Genomic DNA, 26,947 nt, shown 5'->3' on the forward strand with positions numbered 1-26,947 from the left:
ACTTTCATTTATAACCTATTAACAATCCGTTATGTAAAACAGACAATGGCGATATGTTGCCCAGTGCAGTATGCAAAACATATTGGTGTAATATTCTGATTATTTTGTCTTATTAATTTTTTTGGGTCAGGGATAACACCTTGACCCACTTCATCTCTGAGGTCGAATACGTAACCCAGCAGTGCCACCGTGTGGCCAATCAGATGAAGTGCAGCAGGCTGTCCTCGCACTCCTTGGGCACGGTGAGCTTGTAGCTGTGGCACGACAGTTTGTAATTCATCCCGTCGTTGTTGTCCCAGTAAGAGCGTCCGTTCACCTTATAGCAGACGGCAAACTCCAAAACGGCGCCGGGCTGCAGAATGAAGGGCGGGACAGGAAGCCAGAAGTGGAACACATCTGTCTCTGACTCCTCAAGCCCATCCTTGAGGACCTCGCTGGACACCCACAATGCACCTGTGTTCGTGTGGCTCCTCCAGTTGGTGAAGGAGTATGCCAGCGTGACCTCCTTCTCGAAGGCCAGGTTCAGGACGTGCACGGAGCCGGTGATGCCGGCGTCGGAGCAGACGACGGTCCCCAGGCTGACCCCCCGATCCCGCAGCCGGGCGCCGAACCCCGGCCCGGCGGCCATGTTGTCGCAGAAGCAGGGCTTGAAGTAGGGCAGGGCCAGCTCGGGGGCCCGGCCGGAGCCCAGCTCGCTGGCCATCAGCAGCCGGCAGGCGACGTGGGGGGGGACGAGCGGGTCCTCGCTGGACCTGAAGAACCGGACCTCCTCCAGCTCCAGGCCCATGGAGTCCATGAAGCGCACGTGGGGGCCCCTGGGGGCCCGGCCCCGCCCCCGCGCCGCAGGGACCGACAGGGACCGACAGGGACCGGGAGCGCCTCCTCATGGCGGGTCTGGGCGGGGGGGAGACGGGGGAGGAGCAGGGCGGGCCCCGGGGGGAGGGCAGGGGCCCCGGGGGTCGAATGCGGACCGGGCCCTTGGCGGGGGGGCGCTGTGGGTCGTAGATGTCCCTCAGACGGATGACGGTCTTAGTGTTGGAGGCCGCGTCGCTGACGCAGCGTCCACGGGGGCCGCTCATCCCGTCCCCCTGGAGGGGCCCTGGAGCGACACACAGAGCACCTCTCACTGGAGCACCCCTTCTGACATCACAGGTGGGCGCGCCCGCTTGTGATGTCATGGGACCTTTTAAAGCGACTTCAGACATGTCATTCAATCCAATCCAATTGTATTTGTGTAGCCCTTAATACCGTTTTTCCTATGGGGGATTAGTTAATTAAGTGGTATCTAATCGAATCACAGGTACAGCCTCAGAGTATATTTATGACCCCCACCCACCCCGACCCTAGCGTTCAGGAGCATGTGGTGTTTTTAGGGCAACGTGCTCAAGGATGACGGCAGGGAGATCGTGCAGACACACACACACACGCACACACACACGCACACACACACACACACACAGGTAAGGCTGCCCTACTGTCCATGACCTCAAACCGGATTCAGGGCCACAGCGCAGAAGGCCACGCTGCCTCGGTAAAAAGTGCCGCCCTGCCACAGACACATCCAGCAGTGGAGAAGAGGGGAAGGCTAGACGGGGCGGGATCCCAACCTGAGCAGCAGCAAACGCTGGGTCCCCCCGCTGGTTCTACCCCGCCGGCCTGGCGTTGTGAAGGCCCTCACCGCCAACAGCTGGTGCCGCTGGTGGGCGACCGTTCCTCGACAGCAACAGCAGCTCTTAAAGTGGCCGCGTGTGGACGCATGGAGGGAGACCGACTGCGACCGGAGGAGAAAAGGTAAAACAAGATGAAAAGCCGTTAACATAACAAATAACAACACACAAACCCCCAGGGTGGTTCCAAGGACACTTACATAGGATCTGCCTCCCGCCCCATTTGACACGACCGACCACTGCAGCGACTGTCTATTGTGACATATGGTCCTGGGCCGTGGGATTAGCCTTTGACATATAACATGAGACCAGAGGCAGCATGGAGCGGCAGTTTGTACACTATTTATAGAGAGACAGTGCAATGTGGGCTGCCGGGGATGATTTAATAGGGCTTAATTTCTTGTTTTGATGTGTGCTCATTCGTTTATGTGTGTGATGGATTGCATTGCTTATTTTCTAGAAGAAGGTTCAGATATGGATTAAACAATTAATAAATAAAATAAATCGTGAATATCGAGGAGAACACTATTTCAAATGAACTGCAGTCTTTGTAAAGCTGCAATACTCCAATCGTTTTTATAATTTATTATCTTCTAAAACACAGAGTGACATTATGCATGTTTATTATAGAGAATATACACGCACGTGATCAACGGCGCTCAAGCATTCCCCGTAGTAGCCTGTAGTTTCCTGTAGTATACGGTAGGGAGCAGTAGACCTATAATAACGCCCTTCACCGGACACAAACAGGATGATACTATAGCCTCAGTCCATTTCATTTGAAAACCTGGAACTTACGAACTTCGCGGATGTGCTATCGGACAATCGGACAAGCTTGGTCGAACAGGTGCCTTTTCCCTGTCATGAAGCAATGCAGAAATACCTTGGAGGTCTTAATACAAACGGCGATGCAGTTCTACATTGCACTGATAACGTCGACTTATATCACGCGTAAATGCATTCGTATCGGACTAAAGTATGAATCGTCATTAGGCCTACAGAATATCTGTTGCTATAACACCCTGTCGACCTTTTGATTGGTTGCTCTTCCAATCGGGGATGGGTGCAATCGTGCAAGAATGCGTGCAACTAGGTCTTCAGAAGCTTTCAATCAAAGAAAGGAAATTGACTAGCTGCAACCACAATCTAACCAGGTATGATATAAATTATCTTCCTTTCGAATCAGAAGTGATGCGTGTGAAGATGGTGTGGATTAGCGTCTGTGTAGACAAGCCTCTCTCCCTCTCGCTCTCTCTCTCTCTCTCTCTCTCTCTTGGCTGTGAGCGCCTCCATGTTCGGCTCGTTGAAGCAGCATCACCACAGCGGGCACACTGACAAAGCACCACACCGTTGAACCGTGCAGATAGATGCCGCTGTTAACTGATGACGATATTGTTAACCCGTTGGTTGGAATTGTATTCTGGAAAAAAAAATCGCACATATGTCAGGCTCATAATCATATTTATTTTCAAATCCAAATGCATAACCCTGGGCCTGGTTAATGTTTGCCCCCGCAGCAACATGGGCAGACGGCAGGCTCAGAGAAAGTCCCCGGCGCTGCCGCACAACGCTCCATCATGGCAGGACAATAACCACTTCACGGAAAAAGTAAGTATAAAATACACTTGCACCTAAAACAAGTGTACAAAATAAAAGCAAAATATTCAAAACGCACAAAAATAATTTCAGCAATACATTCCCGTGAATTGCCTGCACACACTGTGCGGGGTTGATAATAGTGTTTCATGTTGTCTCAGAGGTCGCAGCAAAGACGGAAAAACAACGTCAGCATCCCCTCCACCAAATGCACCTCTCTACAGACCAGGTGAGCTCAATGCAACGAGTTAAATCAACAATTAAACGCGATGCTCTCATGCCAGACGCACTAAGTCTTTGTTTATTAATTTCCGTCTGAAGCGCTCAGGGAACAACAGCCGATTCGGCGTGTCGTGTGGCGCCCTCTGTCGGCGAGAGAAGGGAAGTGCGGCGTCCAGCCTGCCGCCACAGAGAACACTCCCGTGGGCCTGCCAGGAGTAAACATGGCGCCGCGGGCCATCCCCCAGGCCGCCCGTCAGACTCAAGCCCAGCTCCTCCCGGGAGCCTGGGGCCGGAGCAGGATCCACAGAAGCTGTGCGACCCTGGAAAGGACACCGACAGCGACCGGGATCTGTCCGACACCGAAAGGCTTCCCCTGTCCCCCTCCTCGCACGCCGTCCCCCCGCCCCTCGACCTGCGCCCGGAGGTCATCCCCCCCGACCCCCACGGGCCGCGAGGAGGGGGGGGGCCACGGACCCCCCAGTCTGACCCCTTCCCGGACTTCCCGCCTCCGCCGTTCAACGCCTGGAGCCTGGCCCGGCCGGCGCCCTGCTACCAGGCGGAGCCCCGCCCCCGGCCCCGCCCCCGGCCCCGCCCCCCCGACAACCTGCAGCGCTACCTGGAGCGCCTGCTGCAGCTGGAGGGGCGGCGGCTTCAGACGGAGGAGGAGGAGGAGGAGGGCCGGGGCCCCGCCCCCCCGCGCCCGGCCGGCCCCGCCCGCCTCAGTTGCCCCCGCAGCGTCCTGCAGTGTCAGCGCGCCTTCCCGCTCAGCTTCCTGTCCGCGCCGTCGGCCGTCGACGCGGCGCTGCTGTCGGGCTGCGGCTGCTCGCAGTGCCGGCAGCGCTACGCCGCCGCCGCCGCCGCGGGCCGCGCCCGGCGCTGCCCCTCAGCCCACGCCCCGCCCACCGGCCCGGCCGCGCACGCCGCGGGCCGCGCCCCCCCCCGGAGGAGCCACAGCGAGACCCGCGCCCGGCCCCCCGCCACGAGGGGGCCGTCCAGGACCCGGGGGAGCCACCAGGGGCGCATGCAGGACCTGGGGAACCTCCGCCGGCCCGCCGGCCCCGGGCCCCCCACCCAGGCCCCGGCTGACAGAGACGGGCCGGGGGTCAGCGCTCTGAGGGACGGGGGGTTGGAGGGCGACAGGTCGGCTGGGTGGAGGAACAGGAGCTGCTCGGAGCACAGAGGAGGAGGAGGAGGAGGAGGTGGAGGAGGAGGAGTTGGAGGAGGTGGAGGAGGAGATGGAGGAGGAGCAGGGCGGTACGAGAAGCGGAGGAGCGGCTCCGAGTGCCGCAGGGCGGTGTCCGAGCGGAGGAGAGCCGCTGGACTCCAGACGGAGCCGGATACACTGATGGACAGTTTACCTCTCAGCAAAACAAAAAAGACCAAACAGGTCGAATTTGTAACTTAGAGCTAATTTATGAATGTATCCTGGGTGCCAGTGTGGATATTGTATATGATAATGGCTTGATTGTGAGTTTTTTTTTTTTTTTAAATAAACGGCATATTTCATATAACGATTTCCGGAATGTTTTTTCTCATTGTTTTGTGTTAATATCTTGAAATACATTTTAATCAATACAAAATAACCTAGCAATATTTTATAATATAACTGGAGGTTAAAAAAAAATCATACAATGCACAAGCAATTTATATATGTCCTATGATCCATCTTATTTATTGTTTCAAAATATATTGAATAACAATAAAATGATCGTCTTTCAAAATCCAGTCTCTGTTTCTACCCGGACATATTTTCCTGCAACACCGCCAACATGGAGTCGACGCGCGTCCTGGAGTTTCTGACCGAGGTGGAGGAGGCGGCTGAGGACGTTTTAACCAATAAACAACAGGTATCACATTCAATATAAGCGAATATTTCTAACAGTGCGATGCTGAGTCCTCATGTCTGCTCATCTGGGCTCCACGTTAGCGCAACGTTAGTAACTGGTGGACAGGATGCGTTGACTACATGTTACCAGAGCTGCCATATATGTTGTCCTTATTCCATTGTATCCAACACAATGACATTACCTTTATTTGAATGCCCTCAATATGATGTAATGTAACGTAACTGTTCTATATTGTAGGCTACTATGCTGCTTTTCCCAATTCCTTGCAGAGAAACGTTATTGTAAATGCTCTTGATGTGTCTTCATCTCCATAACGTTAGTCTGGTTTGATTAATAAAGGGATGAGGTCTTTTTCTGTAGGGCTGCTATTTAATTGATATCTTCTCTTTTCAGATAGTCGACCTGGACCTGAAGAGGAACATGAACCGTGAAGCACTGAGCGCACTGCGATCCACGGCCGATTCAGGTCAGCGCTATTTAGAGACGTTATGATTCATATTAATAGTGTGATCCTAACATCGCGCATAGGAATGTATCAACCATGTGTAGCTGTGTTACACGTTAACGCCGTATTCTTTTTTTAATTTTTTTTTTTTAGAAAAGGTGAAGGTTTGCTTCGGAAACATGTTCATTAAACTTCCCAAATCAAAGACTCAAGACATGATCCAAAAAGGTAAGAGAGGAACAGTGGGCATGTTTGACATTCTCCAATGTGAATCATCTGTCCACGTTTCTTCATACACAGAGGGATATTAAACATCGCCCGCTTTTAATTACAGACCAGGAACAGCTTGACAAGGAGATTAATGACCTACGGAAAGAGTTGAAGGCCAAAGTCAACCACCTCAATGCAATACAAGGTAAGACCCTGGCTTTATTCAACATGTTTGGTCAGCCAAGTTCAGGTAAATGTATGGTAGGCTACTAAGGTTACGGTTAAGGTTAGTAGATGGTTAAGATCCTTACAGAGATGTGTAGTGTGAACGGTCTATAAGGACTTCCCAAAACTGATCTTTAAGATTTAAATCATATATGTGTGTGTGTGTGTGTGTGTGTGTGTGTGTGTGTGTGTAGGGAAACCTGAGCTGATAGGTTACAACCTCTCCCCTCTCTCTGCGGACGAGGTCAAAGCCATCAACCACCTGATGAAGAGGTGACCTCCCCTGACTGAGAGATCTCTGCCAGAGGCTGCTGTGAGAGAGTGTTCACTGGAGGATCCTACATGTCAAGACAGCGGTGGGCTTACAGATATGTGGATACCTCTGGATGAATGTCCTAGAGATTCACACCCCTCTGCATCGGGAAAATGGACCCTTCCGTTCCTTAATTTCAAGAGAAATTTCATCTTTGAAGTTGTTCTGCTTTTCTTTGCCCTCGCCTGGGTGAAGAGGGACTGGAATTATGTCGTAAAGTGGGAAGTAGGATCAGACAAACAGGGCTGTTGGTCTGGTGTGTGACCACAAGGTGGCAGCAAATCCTCTTCTCACCGTGGGGAAGGTGTTCTGTACTTGTTTATACCGTCTGTTTTGTTTACTAGTAAAGAACATTTTTGCCAATCACACAATCATAGTGGTGTAATCCTTACTCGCTTCTAACCGTACAGAAATATGGTCCAATGAATTACACCCATTTTTAATTAACAATCCAAGGAACAATGATTTATGTAGTTGTGTGTACATCATGCATTAGGAATGATAATTTGCTGGATAGTGTCTTCCCATGATAAATCCTTCCTATACTTAATGAAGACTGCTGTCCTGTAACATGTCACTCTTCAGTGATTGACAGACGGCTCGCATTCGACCCCTCAGGTTGGGTAGAGAGCTGTGAGGTATAACCTGCCTGTAGGTTCTCGACAGACAGCGCTGTGGTGCCACGGTGTCGTGTACACACTTGGATGCCGACGAGATGGGCTGATCTTGTGCCTCAAAGGTTGGAAACCATTGTTTTGTTTTGACGTGTTGGGCCCCCCCCCCCCCCCCCCCCATTAAATCAAAATCAGAGTATAGACATCAGCCTGACGAAAGATGATGCACCGCCCTAATAAGCAGTGGATGGATTACCTTTCTCTGTCAGACCTTGAAAGGGTTTAGGAGGCTTCATCTGTCAACTTCGAAACGTCTTCATCCCAGGGCGGGCGTTGACATCGTAATGACAGGTTACAAGGCCAACTTGCCTTTGCCAGAAACGCAGTCTTAATGCTGCTGCTGGAATCGACTCCGAACTTTGAGGATCTTCCATTTGGCACGTTCTCGAAATGTAGTATTTTTTGAAAGAAATGTTTCCATGTAAGGGCATTTAGAAAGCAGATGCAAGCGGCCAACTCCTGCTCTGTGGGATATTGTAGCGTCAGGTTAAAGGAGATGAGCGGTGCATGTGTATTTGGGCTCAGCTGCAGCAGGGTAGGGGTTACATTTTCATTTTCTAGACAAGACACCCAGTAGGGCTTCCATTTTCCCAGCCATTCCCAAAGCTCCCGCTGCCATGGTCGTCAAAGCAGCCGCTTATTGGCTCTGGAAACTAAACATCAAGAATGTCAATGTCTTTGTCGGAGGGATTCAAACCCACAAGGCCTGCAATGCCTGAGGATTACATCTCAAATGCGTCAGTTATTCAACTCATCCTGTCTGCTTTGGAATTTTTGATAGGAATGTTGGGTAACACTTTATAATAAAAATATGGAAAAGAAAGGTCATATGTCATCCATTATTCTTTAGTTTATGATACAATTATTATTCAAAAAACGATCACTTCCAATCAACTAATCATTAACAAACTATGCATATTAAATGATTACTCGTGTTAAAGAGCACAGATTTTCCCAATGAAGTGTGATGCTGATTAGCCGTCACAAGCCATGTCAAATCGACCCTCTAGTGACATCACAAGTGGGAGTGTCCCCCCCAGATGTACAATGGAACAGCCCTCCAGTTGGTACAGTCCACAGGCTGGGCTATTAGGCGTAGCACATTTTAACCATCTACACATGTGTATTCATGTTGTGTTTATGATTAGTCCCTTGTTAACTTGAGGCTTATGTTCGTGACTAATGACTGAACGTTATAATAGAGTGTAACTGAATGTTTAACGAGAAGCCTGCTGTACTTGGGTGGGACTGGAGCTGACTTTGTGCACTGCGGGTAACTGATGAAGTCTCTGTGTTTTAGAGAGCGGTTTTGTGCTGGCTCGTGTTATACAGGAAATGGCTTCCCCTTTGGCTTATAAGGTGTGACTGAAAGGCTGGATGTTTACACAAACAAGTTGGTGCTAGCCTGATTGTGTACTCTATTGATTAAAAGGGCTCTGTTGCAAGTGTTTGTTGTTCAACAAACAGACACTTCCATCCCCACTGTGCGCTCCACACTTAGAGCCAGAGCATGTTGGTCATGCTGTATCCATTAGTACTGGACGGTGTCACATACCCTCAGACCTCAATGTAGCAGTCATGGAACTGGAAAAGCACGTTCTTCAGATGCTTTCATTCAAAGAAACCACAACAAAGATACATATAGAAGTAGCTGGGGTTTGGATGAATCTTCCTCATGGACGAATACATTTAGCAGGTTATGGACGTTGGGGTCCAACCCAGAACTTTGGCTGGTAGATAACTGGGAACAGCCGAGCCACTCCACTATTCTGGGGTTGTGTGTGTATTTCTGGATGTGGTTGTTTCTGGGAGTGTGTGTGTGTGTGTGTGTGTGTGTGTTGGTGGGTGTTGGAATACCAATCTCTGTCGTGTCTCTTGTTCATTTGTCGGGTTTGGCATCAGAGGTCTAGCCACCGGTTAATACTCAGAGTTACTGGTCTACGACCTCAGCAGAAACATTGCTGAGGCAAAAATTGCTGATTTGAAACAGAGATTGTCTTTTATGATTTTGTAATGGAATAAAAAAATATATAAATAAACCACAAAAGCTTGGAAACCAAAATCACAACAGATTAAATTGGTCAACAAGGATCCTGTTCGTTTGTTTGGTTCAAATGACGGAGCTCGAGAGTGGTTCATAACAGCACCTTGTAAAGTGATGTCATGTCATTCAAATCCCAGTGCCGGCGACACCTCCCCAGAGAACAGGATTTCTATAGACGGGGAATTTCTGCTGACAAATGTTTTCCATGCAGACTCTTCCGATCTTGGGGGGATACATCAGGACGATAATTTGTTCTCGATGTACAGCAGAAAAAGCTGGCTACCAAATGTATCTCGGCCCTGTTTTCTTCTATATCTGAAGGATTGTACAAAGGTGGATTAGTTTGTTTTAGTGAAGTCTTATTGGATGTGAACACTGTAACCCCCTACCCGGCTCAGCCGCAGCAGGGTAGGGGGTTACATTTTCATTTTCTAGACAAGACACCCAGAAGGGCTTCCATTTTCCCAGCCATTCCCAAAGCTCCCGCTGCCATGGTCATCAAAGCAGCCGCTTAATGGCTCTGGAAACTAAACATCAAGAATGTCAATGTCTTTGTCGGAGGGATTCAAACCCACAAGGCCTGCAATGCCTGAGGATTAAATCTCAAATGCGTCAGTTATTCAACTCATCCTGTCTGCTTTGTAATTTTTGATAGGAATGTTGGGTAACACTTTATAATAAAAATATGTAAAAGAAAGGTCATATGTCATCCATTATTCTTTAGTTTATGATACAATTATTATTCAAAAAACGATCACTTCTAATCAAACTAATCATTAACAAACTATGCATATTAAATGATTACTCGTGTTAAAGAGCACAGATTTTCCCAATGAAGTGTTATGCTGATTAGCCGTCACAAGCCATGTCAAATCGACCCTCTAGTGACATCACAAGTGGGAGTGTCCCCCCCAGATGTACAATGGACCAGCCCTCCAGTTGGTACAGTCCACAGGCTGGGCTATTAGGCGTAGCACATTTTAACCATCTACAAATGTGTATTCATATTGTGTTTATGATTAGTCCCTTGCTAGCTTGAGGCTTATGTTCGTGACTAATGACTGAACGTTATAATAGTGTGTAACTGAGTGTTTAGCGAGAAGCCTGCTGTACTTGGGTGGGACTGGAGCTGACTTTTTGCACTGCGGGTAACTGATGAAGCCTCTTGGGGGGTACATCTTGGGGGGATACATCAGGACGATAATTTGTTCTCGATGTACAGCAGAAAAAGGTGGCTGCCAAATGTATCTCGGCCCTGTTTTCTTCTATATCTGAAGGATTGTACAAAGTTGGATTAGTTTGTTTTAGTTAAGTGTTATGGGATGTGAACAATTTCCTTAATTATACTCTTGTGTTGAAATCTTGGTCTTTTACTGATCATCCATGAAATAGTTCTTGAAAACATTTTCTTTATTCTACTCAAGGAACATATATATTTCTTTCTCCTGTACTCAATGGTATCCGTACATTAGCCTTTAAATAAATAAACACCCGTATTTTGAGCATGGGATGGGTTTAAGGTATAAACAAATGAACCCTCCATTCACTGATGTCTGATTGGAGCGTCATACTACCATGAACTGAAGAAGCCACTGACTGATTGGTAATGCAAAATTGCAGGCCTGTGAAGTAAAAAATAAAGACCACATAAGACGTGTCCTGTGTCACTTGCAGCGATCCACCCCCACTTTTTTGATAAATGAAGGTATGGCTAAGCTCAGGAGGTAGAGCGGGGTTTACTTGTAACCCGAAGGTTGCTGGTTCAATCCCCGGCTCCTCCTAGCCGCAGGAGTCTCGAGGTGTCGCTGAAGAAGACGCCTCACCCTGGCTGCTCCTGACGAGCTGCCTGTCGCCTTGTTGACTCCACCGTCGGTGTGTGAATGTGTGTCTGCCAAATGCCCTAAGATTTAACATCATTGGTTAGCAATAACACAATGGTACAATTATTATACAATTTTACAAAACAGGACTCCAACAAGGCCGCCTCCCTTGCTAGTCGTGGAACAGCCTCACCAATCAAGGAGTCTCTTGGTTCGCCATCCCGTCGGGCTCTGCACCTTGTGGACAGAGCGCCCCATATGGACGCATGCTTTTGTGTGAATAGACAAAACAGAAATACACCGCAATCTCGCAGATCTGATACATATCATGGGTTAGCCTTTACAATGCTACAACAACAATGTTCCATCACCAGGCGCCAGCTGTTCAGAGCACTCGTTTACACAGAGACAGACGTTTCAGAACTTGGAACCATGTGCCAACATATTTCCCCTTATACTTTTAGATTGATAAATATCTTTGTGTTTGGAAAGATTCATGTATTCTTTGTATTTTTTTGGCTGAGCTGAGTGAGGCTGTGGTGCTCTTGATCCCGCCGCCTCTAAGAACCATGTGTTCCTCATGAGGACGGCATCCGATTGGTCCAGAGACACCACGCCCACCTCGGATCCACAGGTCGGCTCTGGCCTTGACCCTTGCTTGACCCTCATCACGCTGGGGCGGTTCTGGTCCACGTCTCTGGTCTGGCCTCTGGTCTGGTCCCTGGTCTGGTCTCTGGTCTGGTCTCTGGTCTCTGGTCTGGTCTCTGGTCTGGTCTCTGGTCTCTGGTCTGGTCTCTGGTCTCTGGTCTCTGGTCTGGTCTCTGGTCTCTGGTCTGGTCTCTGGTCTGGTCTCTGGTCTGGTCTCTGGTCTCTGGTCTGGTCTCTGGTCTCTGGTCTGGTCTCTGGTCTCTGGTCTGGTCTCTGGTCTGGTCTCTGGTCTCTGGTCTCTGGTCTGGTCTTTGGTCTGGTCTCTGGTCTCTGGTCTCCGGTCTGGTCTCTGGTCTCTGGTCTGGTCTCTGGTCTGGTCTCTGGTCTGGTCTCTGGTCTCTGGTCTGGTCTCTGGTCTGGTCTCTGGTCTCTGGTCTGGTCTCTGGTCTGGTCTCTGGTCTGGTCTCTGGTCCGGTCTCTGGTCTGGTCTCTGGTCTCTGGTCTGGTCTCTGGTCTGGTCTCTGGTCTCTGGTCTGGTCTCTGGTCTCTGGTCTGGTCTTTGGTCTGGTCTCTGGTCTCTGGTCTCTGGTCTCTGGTCTGGTCTCTGGTCTCTGGTCTGGTCTCTGGTCTCTGGTCTGGTCTCTGGTCTCTGGTCTGGTCTGGTCTCTGGTCTGGTCTCTGGTCTGGTCTGGTCTCTGGTCTCTGGTCTGGTCTCTGGTCTCTGGTCTGGTCTCTGGTCTCTGATCTGGTCTCTGGTCTGGTCTCTGGTCTCTGGTCTGGTCTCTGGTCTCTGGTCTGGTCTGGTCTCTGGTCTGGTCTGGTCTCTGGTCTGGTCTCTGGTCTCTGGTCTGGTCTCTGGTCTCTGGTCTCCGGTCTCTGGTCTGGTCTCTGGTCTGGTCTCTGGTCTCTGGTCTGGTCTCTGGTCTCTGGTCTGGTCTGGTCTCTGGTCTGGTCTGGTCTCTGGTCTGGTCTCTGGTCTCTGGTCTGGTCTCTGGTCTCTGGTCTCCGGTCTCTGGTCTGGTCTCTGGTCTGGTCTCTGGTCTCTGGTCTCCGGTCTCTGGTCTCTGGTCTGGTCTCTGGTCTGGTCTCTGGTCTGGTCTCTGGTCTGGTCTGGTCTTTGGTCTGAAAAGGCGTGCCGACAACGCCGGCCATGTCAGCCTGTGGTTGGCTGTTGGGAAGCTCTCTGGTCCAATCCCCTCACTCTCATCCCCTCACTCTCATCCCCTCACTCTCATCCCCTCACTCTCATCCCCTCACTCTCATCCCCTCACTCTCATCCCCTCACTCTCATCCCCTCACCCTCATCCCCTCACTCTCATCCCCTCACTCTCATCCCCTCACTCTCATCCCCTCACTCTCATCCCCTCACTCTCATCCCCTCACTCTCATCCCCTCACCCTCATCCCCTCACCCTCATCCCCTCACTCTCATCCCCTCACTCTCATCCCCTCACCCTCATCCCCTCACCCTCATCCCCTCATCTAGAGAGCGCTATGTTTTTCATCAGCTCATCTAGAGGCTTGTGTCTTGCTGGCAGTAGACGCAGATGCGTTGAAGCTCACGTACATATTTCATCCTAACTGCTGGACTTGGATGGTTCTCAGGCACCTCTCCAAGACGGCTGCTCTCCATTTTTCTCCTTCCATCATATACTGCTGGGCCTTAAAGACCTTCAGACAGACACAGCTCTGGGCAGAGAAAAATGGCGGCCGGCAAGTACCTCTTGTTTACAGAAATCTTCCCATCGACACTCGACCACTCACGGCAGCCAGCCAGCTGAGCTACGCTTGTTAGCGTCACACACTGGCCCCACCAGTCAGAGTGGACTGAAAACTGTTATCTAGTGGAAGCATCCCGCCTACCAACGGGAAGAGGCTAAATTGTACACAACTTTCATGATTATGACAAGGCCACTTCGTGTTAACGCAAAACAAACCGAAACACCTCTCGCTCCTTCACCATGTCCGATCAGCCCGTGTAGCAGGGGCGTCACTAGGTTTTAAGGACAGGGGGGGCTCAGCCCCCAGGAGATGCACAGAATGTGAGCGAACGTTTAATTTCACAAACAGCTAACAAAAACTGAGAAATTACAACCTAGGTTGCAGGGAAAACGTGGACTGGATTTCAGTGATGTGGGCATGCTCTATATGAACAAGTGGAATGCACTCGATAACGACGCACTGACCGCTTCCATAAGGGAAACTAAGATTTATGATCACATTTAAGTTAATAATAACTGGTTATATGATTATTTATCTAAGCTCAAATTCTCGCCACATTATATTGAATTTGTCAGCACTTTTTTGTAAAAAATTATTTATAAATGAACATACAATTATTTAGGGGGGCTTAAGAATATTTTAGGGGGGCTGAAGCCCCCCTAAAATAGGCCTAATGACGCCACTGCTGTGTAGTATGGTTACCACAGTGTGTGTGTGTGTGTGTGTGCGTGTGTGTGCGTGTGTGTTTGTGCGTGTGTGTGTGTGTCATTTGCATGTCAGCATGCATATCATTCAATATTAAATATTCTATTTTATAATAGTACACTTCAATATGCATATCGGACCTATTGGCAGCAGTGCTGGCTCTGCTTGAGCAGGAGTCCCCAGAGGGAATCAAAGGTCTGCAGAACGCAGACCCGGGCTGACCTCACACTGCGCTCCCACTACTGGGGCCACTTTTCAGAGCCATTACCCGGGCAGTCAGTTGTGAGTTGCATCAACTTCCCATGCCAGGGAAGTAGCTCAGTAAGTGACCCTGGAGGTGGTTCTTGGAAGTCTCTCTGGGAAGTGTCTCTTGGAAGTGTCTCTTGGAAGTGGCTCTAGGAAGTGGCTCTAGGAAGTGGCTCTAGGAAGTGGCTCTTGGAAGTGGCTCTAGGAAGTGGCTCTAGGAAGTGGCTCTTGGAAGTGGCTCTAGGAAGTGGCTCTTGGAAGTGGCTCTAGGAAGTGGCTCTTGGAAGTGACTCTGGGAAGCGGCTCTTGGAAGTGGCTCTAGGAAGTGGCTCTAGGAAGTGGCTCTTGGAAGTGGCTCTTGGAAGTGGCTCTTGGAAGTGGCTCTTGGAAATGGCTCTTGGAAGTGGCTCTAGGAAGTGGCTCTTGGAAGTGGCTCTTGGAAATGGCTCTTGGAAGTGGCTCTAGGAAGTGGCTCTTGGAAGTGGCTCTTGGAAGTGGCTCTTGGAAGTGGCTCTAGGAAGTGGCTCTAGGAAGTGGCTCTTGGAAGTGGCTCTTGGAAGTGGCTCTAGGCAGTGGCTCTAGGAAGTGGCTCTTGGAAGTGACTCTGGGAAGTGGCCTTGAAACCATGGCTGCTGAAAGTCCTGTTCTGTAGAATAGAAGTCCATGAACATGATAGTAGAACCGTGGGTTGGCGTGCGTGTTCAGCGTGGTTACACGGGGGTGTTATGGCAAAGGCTGTGTGTTTGTGGGTGCCTTTGCAGGGTTGTGTGTCTGTTTGTGTGTGCGTGGATGTGTGTGCGTGTGGATGTGTGTGTTTGTTTAAATTGTTGAATCTTTAATTCATGGCCTTAGACATGGGAACGGGAAAAAACAAGTGAAGCAAAGTGCTGCATGCATGTGGAAGAGATTCCTCTGAGCCTCTGTCACACGCGGTTGATTCATGTTCTGGTGCAGAGCCTGAGGCGATCTACAGATTTATGTCAGGTGTTTGGTGGGAGGCAGCCAACAATTTACTTGATTTACTTCAAAAGTCATTGTGGTATTTTTTGGTTTGTGGCCTGCCTTGCGATATCGCACAAAGAGGTGTATTCATGGCTGTGTATTCCCCTGGAATTGTTGCTTATTAGTTGTAAGTTGTTATGTTGTTATGATGTTCGTGATGGAGCATCATAACAACATGACTTTCCTCTGGAATGTCAGTGGCGTCGTGGTCTTCAAGCTGTTCATCGGAGTGCTGTGTGAAGTCCATCCTCATGAACGTGTACTATTGGAGTGGGTTCTAGGAACCGTGGACTTAATATGCTGCCATGGAGACAACCCCAGTATGATAAGTACGGTGTGGTCTCCATGTCTGTATGATACGTATTGATGGACGAGAGAGGAAGAGAGGCTTATGATCCGGAGTGCGTCCTGTTTGACAGAATGGCAGTGCACTCATAATGTAATAAACCATACATAGAAGTCAGCTCCCTGACATTATATTCAGTTATGACGCACCATGAAATGTTGAGCTTGACAACACCGCATTGTTTTGTTACCACAATTATGTTCCTTATGTAACTTGAGTCCTCATTCTGGTAAAACAAGTTTGCAGTTGACTTTCCGTTGAATCCCAATTTTGCAGCTATTATATCATGATGCCGGATCAGACATGGTTTAATCCTCAACATTGCTTCTTAAGTCACAGATGACAGGACGGCTGATCAGTTGTTGGCGTGTTGGTGACCATCCAGACCAGGATGAATCACCACCATGGAACCCATTCAGTGGGGTTTCATTTTTCTTACATTGAAGACATCCAGGGAGAAAACCCTCAGACGCCACTAAGGGAACACTCAAAAGCATCAACTGGAGTATTTCCCAGTGAAACCACTATTGAAGTTTGTTCAAATTATTTGATAGTTGTTGAACGAGAGAATGCCAATAATATTGCAGTCCATGCATTATCAGTCTCCTGGACCGGTGTGCTGGCTCAGCAGAACGGGAGATTCACTGACAGATTTGTCAGTTTGTCCATCCCATCGTTGAGGACAGACACAGGGGTGTTATCCCAGGCCTGAAGCTGACATCCCCATCAGTCTACACCTCTTCCACCCCAGTGGCCTTTCCTCTGATTTAGTCACATTGGTGTGCAGAATCGTGACCTTCATCAACATCACTCCCTTCATCTAGAAGATGTCCCGATCCTCAGGTGTTGACACGAGTGTCCAGATTTCTGGAAGCATCATACAGCCACGAGGGGAGTCTGTTGTTTTGCTGAACACGCTTTATAAAATCCTTTCTACTGAGTTACGAGGACTGAATGTTATGCGGTGGCTTGCACCACGACACCTTCATGGCAGAGCGTTCCTCCCGTTCGTGGGTGATAGTTGGGTTCCTTAAACGGGTCGGCTTAGCTCAGGAGGTAGAGCAGTTGTCTTGTAACCGACAGGTTGCTAGTTTGATCCCCAGCTCCTCCTAGCTGAGTGTTGATGTGTCCCTGAGCAAGACACTTAACCCTGACTGCTCCTGACGAGCTGGCTGTCGCCTTGCATGGTTGACTCTGCCGTCGGTGTGTCAATGTGTGTATTAACCGATGTCAGTCGCTTTGGATAAAAGCCTCTGCTAAATGCCCGTATTGTAATTGTAATTGCTGCTCACACACACTCTGGAGAGTGTCTGGTGTCGGTCAAGGTCGAGGCACACTTCAGGTGCCTGGGGACAGGAAACGGAGCCGAAGACGACACGTGGTGAGAAGACAAGCCTTAAAACAACGCTGCCCAAACCGGATGAGGCCAAAACCACAAAGAACTGAAACCAGTGCGAGGTCAAACCACCTGACCTTCTGAGAGACAGTCCAATCTGCCTCCCTCATGTGGGAGGACAGAGCATTCAGCACAGAGGACCGCACATACTATAAACCAGACATTGGCTTTCAAAGGCATCAGTGAGCGGGGCCAAAGCCAGTGAAAGGGATACATCAACAGCTTATATAAGTCTAATATATTCATGGTATTTTTCCATTCAAGATGGAAAATTTGGCAGAGAGGCAAACCAGGGTTTGTGTAAGTTTTCTCGTCACGCAGACCAGTGTCAACGTGGTCACTCCCCATCAAAGCCCAATCCCGGTGGATTGGGGAGAGGGTTCAGGGTGGGGGGTGAAGGTTAGGGGGTGCTATCCGCTTTTTACTGCAGCAACTCCTACACTCTCTTCTGGGATCTTTAAGGAAGTATTATCTTCTACCTCACACATAAGATGGGATCTCCAGAACCAAAGGGGCAGTGAATAGGGGTCTGTTTGTGATGTGATTGGAGTGAAAAAACATATTGGTATATAATATCAGGATAATACACTGCAGTCTGTTTCACATGTGTATTTGTATTGTATTTTTCTTTCAACTGGACGTGCAAAAACTATTTAAAAGAAGGAAAAAGGTCACGAAGGGTTTGAGGTTTTTTTTTCTTTTTTATTATTAAATGTCATCCGGAACAGAAAAGGCCTAGCTATCTCTTTTATTATATTCAACAATGATGGCAAAAGTTCTCTGTCAATAATAAAAAACAAAAAAAACATCTGTATTGCTGAAAATTATCAACAAAGTGTGTGTGTGTGTGTGTGTGTATGCTTTGGGGGGAGGGAGGGGGGGTGCTTTTATACATAGCTAACTAACCAAAATCATATTGCTCAGTCTGTAATCATTTAGACTTGGTGTGTCCGACTTCATGATAGAGAGATTATATCACATCTTACAATATTGCACATATGCAAATGAGAGGATATATCCTCTTACTGGCCCTAAATAATCCTAATTATACAATTCTTAGGATTTAGTTTCAACAGAAGGACCGAAGGAAAACAAACACAATGTATACAAATTACTTATAGAGAACTATAATGTACTCTATATTTTGAAATATTGAACTAATAACATATATAATGTACTCCTGCTTAACAAGTACCCGTTCATAAAGTAACTCTTTGTGTGGCTTTTCAACAGCAAACATAATACACTGTGTCCTTGCCTTGTCCAAAAACTTAAAATGCCACAAAAGCAAGTCATACTCATGATTAGTATTTTTGATCTTGTATTTGTTTATTTATAGTACCACGACAAATTCCCTCTTTGTAAAAGCAGACCTCAAAATATGAAGAATTTTTAGCCTTTTCTGTATGAGAGTTATAACCATGACATGAAGATGTTGATGTTACATATTAATCTGTAAAATCTTTTGATTTTAAGCAAGGAACATGTGCCTTCCTGCGGTCCGATAGATGGCCACCATGGACAGTAGGGACTAGAGTGAGGAGATCAAATGATCGCTAAGGCGGTTATTAACAATACAGTACATGTTGGCACAGCAACGCTCTGAATAAAAACAAAGATATAGCTGTACTGTTGCCATCTTAACATGTATTTGTACGAAAATCCCCCCAAAATAATATACATATAAATACTCAATTCATACTCAATATAAAAAAAATTCCCTTTCAATTTATTTTGTCACCATTCAAAATGTGGAATGGATCTTCAGGGATCGACTTTCACAAGGAAAGAGATGAAGACGAAGTCCGGCGAACAGGATCCAGGGAGGCCAACGATGTCATCTGAGCGGTAGCATCACGGTAGCTTGTGTCAGGCCAGTGAGCGGCAGGCCGGAGTTCTGTGTCTCTGAGGGACGGGGTTAGGACAGGGGCAAATCTTCAGCGTCTCCGGGTAACACGGAACTAAAAGTCTTCTGTGGCTCGGTCTGGGACAGGAGGAGGATGAGGAGGAGGAAGAGGTGGATGATGAGGAGGAGGTAGTGAAATAGTCCGCCCACTGCCCAGATCAGTAAGGATCCATATACTGGAACCACCTTCCTGAACCTTTAAGTTGACCACCTTGAGGGGCTGGGGGCCGGTGGTGGGTGGGGGGTTGGGGTGGAGACACTCCCTATCGTGGACTCATCTCTTTAGTGACAGGGCAGTCGACAAGTTGAGGCACAAGCAAGATATGTTTGTCTCCTTCTCTGTGAAGTGTTTCTGTGTTCCTCCCCCACACAGTTCTTAATACAAAGCTTTAATCCTCGCCGCTGGTTCTTCTGGTTTGCGGCACGTGATCCGTGAGGCTGAAGTCACTGGACCTTTGTCCAGCGGACGCGAGGTGAATCCCCAGCGCCCCCTGGTGGCCGGGGGTCCTCGCTGGCTACTCTTCAGTTGAGGCCGGGGACGGGCCGCCCTGCCTGGAAGTTACATGATGTCAACATTACACACTACACACATCTGGTTACCATCCTAACATTTACATACGCGCTTTAAATATCGGCATTTACATAACTTAAACAAGGACACGCAAATGAAAACATCATGACATCGTCATCTTGCTATGGAAATAGTAGAAACTCAGTCCCCTCACACAGTGACTGCCTGTTTATTTGAACGCAGTTGATTCTAAGTTTGCCAACTGAATTAGTATCAACTGCATTCAAATAAACAGTCAGTCACACACGCAGTTGTGACTGCATTAGAATCAACTGTTTTCAGATAAACAGTCAGTCACACACGCAGTTGTGACTGCATTAGAATCAACTGCTTTCAGATAAACAGTCAGCCACACAGAGTTTGCCAACTGCATTAGAATCAACTGCATTAAGGTCAACAGTCAGTCACCCGTGCAGATGGCAAGCTGCTTTAGATTCAAGTGCGTTAAGATAAACAGTCAGTCGGGAGGTCAGTCTGACTGTTTATCTTAACGCACTTGGTTCTTTGTCGCCCGGGCAGTTCTTGTGTTCTCACCGGGTCACGCAGAATCGTCCGCACGCGCCGTCGCCCTCCAGCGCACACGCGCAGCGCTGCAGCTGCGGCTCCGCCCCCCGCCGCCCCCCCTCGGTGCGGGCGGACCGCTGCAGCCGCCGTGGCCCCTGGGAGCCCGACATGCCGTACGGCACTAGGCGTCTGCGGAGGAGACACATCACAGACCGACGGTTAGCGTGGCAAGGCAACTTTGTTCATAAAGCACTTTTCATGCACAAGGCAGACTCAAAGTGCCTCACATAGAAACATTGTCATACAGTAAAGAAAGAAAAAACGTCGAAGAAAAAATGAGTCAAATATGTAGAAAATAAAGGCAAAGTTAAAAAAGCATTTTTGAAAATATAGTATGGTAGTATTTGAGATCAGATCGACAGTCTCTCTGGTACCCACGTCTGGACTCCATCCCGACCTAAAGGAACTTGGTCCTTTCTCTGGGACTCAATGATGAAGATGCTGAGAATGATGGGCAAGAATGATTATCATGCTGTTACTAAAAGTTAGGGGGGGCTGCAGCATGGAAACATTTGGGTTATGTTACCGGGCAACAAATGGAGACACGTTAAGGTGTGAAGGCAACGAGATGGTCTGGCTCTCAGTCAGTCAGACACACAGGAAGGCAGACCCTCAAGCGTCTTGAGTGTCAATGAGCATTGAGTGGAGGACGTGCTGGCACAAGGCTAGCCGCTTAGAGCGCTGCTCTCGTTGCTACCCGTCTGTTTAACACCTTCAATCGGTTTTCTTCTAAGGGGCGTCTCCACACCCCGCATTGGTGCCCCTTTGTGCCCTGCTAACTGTCTGTCTGTCAGGGCCCCTTGGTGCCCTGCTTACTGTCTGTCTGTCAGGGCCCCTTGGTGCCCTGCTTACTGTCTGTCTGTCAGGGCCCCTTGGTGCCCTGCTAACTGTCTGTCTGTCAGGGCCCCTTGGTGCCCTGCTAACTGTCTGTCTGTCAGGGCCCCTTGGTGCCCTGCTAACTGTCTGTCTGTCAGGGGAGCTCAGGCCAGCATGGCCCCTGGCCCCTGTGTCTGGTTAGTTGGTGGTCTAGTCTCTGTCTCCATGTAGGTCGCTGCTTCCCCTCTGGTACCAGAGCCTCCAAACTTTACCTCCATTCTGACCTGTTTTCATGATTTTGGGTGTCCATAGATTATATTAGTAAGTATATTCACTAATTATTGGCAGAAGGAGTCCACCCAGCATCCCGCTCCCTGGTGGGGGCAGGACTCTCCTTTGGGGCCGACTGCGGTGCCACTTTATCCTCCAGACCTCATCTCTGCAGCGCATAGCAGCTGTCCGTATCGGGCGAGTGGAAGAGGACATCCGGACACTTCAGGTGTCTGGTCCTGCCTTCTGGGCTGACTGACATTGATGTCTGCCAGGCCTTGGCTAACGTTCTGTGGGATATGCTGAACCACATATGTTTACCTGACCACATCAGAATAGACGACATATGGATTCACTCTGTGTATTTTCACACAAGGTCTCGGCCACTGCTACTCAGAAGTAGCTGCGGCGTTTCCTGGGGTTCACACATTTCCTAGCGCTGGCTCCCCTCAGACCTCTCCTCTACCCCCTCACCACTGCTCTGGAAACGACCCTGGTTCCAGAGTGGTCTAGCTCGTCGTTGTAGTAGAGGCGTAGTACTTCGATGAAGGTAAGACCCGAGGATGATTGAGGTGTGATAGTAAAATGGTTTATTTCAGAAGGCAATCGAATCAGCCAACAAATCATTCAATCCGGAGATGGTTGAAGAATGCCATATCACCATGATAGGGCATATACCATGCCCTATGATTGAGTATGGCATGGCAAAGATGTCACGCTACGGGGTGTGATTTATCTCAGACCCATAGAGGAGACAGTTTAAAGGTCACTAGAGTCACATTTCAACCTCATCTGGTGGTGCATTGACCTCTCGACCCCGGGTCCAAGCCCGACTCCCCCCCCCCCCCCCCCCCCTGCTGTCTGCCTCATCGCTGCCAGCGTGTCCGGGTCATCGAGTCCCTCGCCCGCCAACGCAACCCGCCACCGCAACCCGCTCCGATGTCCTCCGATGGCCATCATCAACAGGTTTTCAATTTCCCTTGGGCAAGAAGGGAACCGATTTATTTCCCTTCTCCAGCTCTCCCCCCCCTCCCAAGGGAGACCTGTGGTCTCCTTGTGCCCCATGTGTTCCACCTGCACCGCCCCCCCCCCCCTGACCCCCTCCCCAACAGAGTCACCGGTTCAGACCTCAGGTATTGAGCTGTTTGTCTGTTCAGCTCCCTGCCAGCCTCCACCACTGGGGGCAGGGCAGCACCAGCGGCCAATCATGACCCTGTGACATCAGTCAATCTCCTGTTTCTGCATGCCGTCTGGGTTCAATCAGGTCCTCACCGGACCAGATACTACACGGCTATGGTATCGGCCAGAGCGCAGTCAAGCAAGGCACCACCACTGGGCTAGTGGCCTCTTCTACCTGACCTGTCTCAGCTAATGATCTTCTACCAGATACCTTATTGGTTCAGTTTTGTGAGTGACCAGACTTCACCAAGACCTCTGGTCAGAACACTTTAGTCCGTTATCCAAAGAGAGAGGGACTACAGGCCAGACATAAGGCGTATATTTGGGGGCGCCCATACACAATCAGCCCTTGCCTTTATCGATTTATTTTTTATGGATGAAAGGATGATGTCAGCGCTGGACAATTCTGTTGATTAAATAAGCTTCAACAGATGCCTGTGGATCAGGCCATCAGGTTTTTACCGCCGCTTCAGACTACTGAGCAAGCATTCAACATTTGTTTCTACAGTTATCTACGTTTCATATTTAGTTTCGGGTGCACAACATTATAATTGTAGCCTCACACGTATTAGAAGTTCGAAGGGCAGCCTGTTCCAACACAACAACAATCTTCCAACACACTCTGTCTCAGGCATGTCCACACACACACATACACGGACGCACACATGCATGCATGCACGCACGCACGCAGACACCCAAACACCACGCACACACACCTCAGGCTAACTGTGTAATTGACTGCTTATGTAAGTTACAGTCGTCTGTTGCCATCAAGACTCAATTTACCATATATATATACATGTCTATGTTTGCTCTAATCTACAGACATTGCTTCCTGCAAGAGCATGAATATGCAATACAATAAGTGTGTCTATGCAGGAAGCTAGGGTGTTAAACACCTTAAGGGGTTTAGTGGTACCTTAACTCAGGGAACGGTTCCCAGGATACACCATTAATCCCAAAGTAGCCACTCACATTTGCAGCCATTTGTGTATATTTTATGTGCCACTTTGTTGCATACAGAAGTTTGTTTTATTTTCATCAAAGCAATCCTCTGAAATGGACCAATCACGCGTGGTTGCATCAAAGCGTGCCGCAATATTTACGGGGCATGTCAGCGGGCAAAGGAAATATGATTATGAAATCCCTTGCACAAAGCAGAGAACACTCTCTTCCACAATGAAAAGCAATAAATGAATCACAGACGTTCCCGGCCATGGCGTGTGGTGACACGATGTAACAGTTTCACTCCTACATAACCTGCAAAGTATTGATTGGTAAACAGCAGTTTCAAGCGCCTTAGAAGTCAAGAGTAGTTACTAAGGAAATAGGTTCAGGCAGTGTGCGTTGGATTAGAATCATTAGCCAGAACGTGTTCGCTACAGAATGTGTTTCTGCGCCAGCACGGCCCAGCTCTCTGATGTTACAGCCAGCATCTCTTCAGACGACAAAGAGTGGCGTCACCATCGTACACACCCACAAAGGAACCCGTTGAGTTTACTCCGGCAGATCTCAGGAATCCGTGACCTGATTAGCATCACAGTGTGAGGGGTGGTCAATACTGGTGAGCCACCACAGCATGGAGCGTGATCAATACTGGTGAGCCACCACAGCATGGAGCGTGATCAATACTGGTGAGCCCGCCTGAGAGGGGCCCCCACAGGAGCCAGGCGGAGAGCCTTCCCTGCTTCCCGTCCGTCACTGTACCCCTCAGACCTGCCTCAGAGAGGGGGTACAGGTCTTGAATAAGGGGCTTAGACCTATGAGGGGGAACCAGTGAGGTCTAATGCGGTGTATGGCCGCTCCAATGTGGTCTGACTGTGGCTCACAGAAGAGGCCCCATGCTGGGCGGACATGCGGGCCACGGCTCCTTATCTGAGAGACTAACGAACCAGCTACCCTCTGGGGCCGAACCGGGCGGTGGAACAATGGATCCAAACTCTAAAGAGACCAGCTGTGATCTCGCAGACAGGCATCAGTCAGCACAGAGACGGCACAATGATGGAATGCCTTTTGAATTAATCCAGAAAGGTAGGGTCAACGTTTCTCTTTCCAAACAGGAACAAGGGGTTGAAAAAAAAATGTTGTTTACATTTCACAGATTGTTCACGTGTTCTGTTTTTTATACATTACACAACTCGATCGTAATTGGTTTTATTCCAGTTGGATCTTGTTTCTCTGTGGGTATTCTTTGTCTCATTAAAAACGTTTGTTTGACAAGGCAAAATCAAAACACGTTTATGAAGTAGGATCTCAGGAAGTTTGGAGTAGAAAAGCATGTAAGCAAAGCATGGCATTAGTCTGGTCCTCTCCAATCACAAGACGTGAAAGGGGGTTAAGAGGTAAATGCCCCGAAGCACATCCGTCACGGACATTTCCACAGTGGTACAAAATCAATTATTCACGCATATCTCAGCAGGGCTGGGTAGTCTAGATGGAGGAGCCCAATAAACTCAGTAATCTACAGTAAAAATAGGTCATTTCGTTTTTTTACTTCTTTAATTCCTCGAATATCACGGAGCTCACTTTTGGTCAATAGTTTCCTCATAGGCTATCAATTAATAAGAAAACTTATAATACTATTTTGCCTACTACTATTTACAATAAAACTATAAAAAACGAATGACAATACAACAATGAAAGTAGTAATACAAATTATAATTGATCAGGCCTACACATTATCTCATTTTCAGCCTGAAAGGTTGTGTGTTATTGTTAGTGTTATTTCGATGCCGTGTGTATATATATATATATATATATATATATAGTGAACGAAAATATTTACATAAAAGGAACTGAACTAAGAGCTGATAAAATTAAACTCCATAAAGTCAAGCAATTGGACATATTTCAAGTTTACACAAACTAAACAAAAGTTAGTTAAACAGATGTATTCATGGCGCGTTGATTCACAGCAAAGCTCGTCCCGGGACGGCACCGGGGTGTAAAAAATGAAGGCAGCACCTCGTTAAGTCACCGATCTGGCGGCTGCACGGCTCTGCTCCGCGACGCACCCGAGCGGTGCCTCGGAGCGGACGAGCCTGGATTCGACCCCGGGATCGAACCCTGGACGCCCTGCTCCACATCTACCGCTCCTATACACACACTATGGCATAGGCTAACTCATATTCCACAAGTGTGCCGGACTTACTCTGGCGTGTTGATCCAGATGATGTCCAAGTGGCAGTAATAAACGCACTCCTTGTCCTTGTACGAGTAGCAGGTACACCTCTTGGCGCGTCTGCGGGGACCCGGGGAGGACCGGTCCAGTGTGGGACCCGAGGCGGAGGGGTCGCAGGTGAGACCCGGGCACCCGGCGTCCCCAAGGCCCTTGGCGGGGTCGCTCAGAGTCTTCGGGAAGGCGCTCAGCGTGGCGATGACTACCTCCCTGCTCCGAGGCACGTCCTTACTGGACAAGGTGGCTACGGTGAAATAACAACACGGAAAGTAAGTTTCAGGCAATTTGTATTCCCTCTAAAGAAGTAAATAAATACCTCAAAGTTGTACTTGATATCTTAATGGAGGTTTCCCTGACCCACGGCATGTCAACTCGCAGTACCCCACACAAAAACTCGAGTCTCCTCCATCTGAGTGCGCATCCACCTGTAATAACGCATGTGGCGCTATCAGTAACACGTGTAATCCTACTCACCGATTGCCGAAAACGGCTTAGCGATAATGAGGAATAAAAGTCCCAGGTTCAGCGTCAATAAATTATCCATCATTTCACCGAGGATGAGCCGCAAATTCAGGATCAGAGGAACCCGTACCGCCGATATTACGCACGCAGGAACCCAGAGGCCCGACGCACACGATGCCAAGTGTGGACGGTTAAACGCAAAACGTTAAAAACACACAAGTCCTGTGCTGCTGTTTCTCTCTGCTTCTGTCTCTCTCTGTACAGTGCCAGGAGAGAGAGAGTGTGTGCGTCTGTGTGTGCGTGTGTGTGCGCGTGTGTGTGTGTGCGCGCGTGTGTGTGCGCGCGCGTGTGCGTGTGTCGGGTGAGGCGAGCAGAGCACCACCCGCTGGCGGACGCGTGGACGACACGTCTCCGTTCGTCGGGAGCGGAAGGAGAGGTCGAGGTGCTCGGCGTTAGATGAGATAAGACCGTAAGACAAGTAGCTCACATTCTGTAACAGCCATATCTATAACACTATACCTATTATGCTTCATATTAATTGTCTTCGTCTGATTCGTTTATTTTTATTAAATAGAATATAAACATATACGTGCAAAAGAGAGCTCAGATATTACCAATTACAGCACACGCACAAACTCGCTTAAACACACACACACACACGCACACACACACACACACACAAACACTCTCTCTCTCTCTCTCTCCCTCTCTCTCTCTCTCTCTCTCTCTCTCTCTCTCTCACACACACACACAGACGCTTTCTCTCACTCATACATTGACACATACACTCTCTCTCTCTCACTCACACACACACACACACACTCACACACTCTCTCTCTCTCTCTCTCTCTCTCTCTCTCAAGCACACACACAC

The 26,947-nt window shown here is 48.8% G+C and overlaps 2 protein-coding genes and 1 pseudogene across 3 annotated transcripts; 1 reads left to right on the plus strand and 2 right to left on the minus strand.

Annotated features, from left to right (window-relative positions):
* Window positions 1-199: 199 nt before the first annotated feature.
* Window positions 200-1,482, minus strand: LOC307083762 (protein phosphatase 1 regulatory subunit 3D-like; annotated as a pseudogene). Its single transcript has 2 exons — window positions 1,476-1,482; window positions 200-1,099 (listed from the first exon to the last, which is right to left on the minus strand). The product of its transcript is annotated as a protein phosphatase 1 regulatory subunit 3D-like (transcript).
* Window positions 1,483-5,245: 3,763 nt separating this feature from the next.
* pdrg1 (p53 and DNA-damage regulated 1) lies at window positions 5,246-7,230 on the plus strand. The gene is made up of 5 exons (XM_079748151.1): window positions 5,246-5,332; window positions 5,726-5,798; window positions 5,931-6,005; window positions 6,112-6,192; window positions 6,407-7,230. The coding sequence occupies exons 1-5, from the start codon at window positions 5,255-5,257 to the stop codon at window positions 6,487-6,489; spliced, it is 390 nt and encodes a 129-aa protein (XP_079604277.1). The 5' UTR covers window positions 5,246-5,254; the 3' UTR covers window positions 6,490-7,230.
* Window positions 7,231-20,263: 13,033 nt separating this feature from the next.
* On the minus strand, window positions 20,264-26,205 carry LOC307083763 (endothelin-3-like; the record flags this gene model as incomplete). The annotated part of the gene is made up of 3 exons (XM_079747715.1): window positions 26,086-26,205; window positions 25,585-25,855; window positions 20,264-20,297 (listed from the first exon to the last, which is right to left on the minus strand). Coding segments are annotated over exons 1-3 (378 nt in total), but the record flags the coding sequence as incomplete, so codon positions are not given.
* Between the last annotated feature and the right edge of the window lie 742 nt (window positions 26,206-26,947).

Source organism: Pollachius pollachius (genome assembly GCF_949987615.1).
Source record: "Pollachius pollachius genome assembly, chromosome: 12".
Taxonomy (NCBI): Eukaryota; Metazoa; Chordata; class Actinopteri; order Gadiformes; family Gadidae; genus Pollachius; species Pollachius pollachius.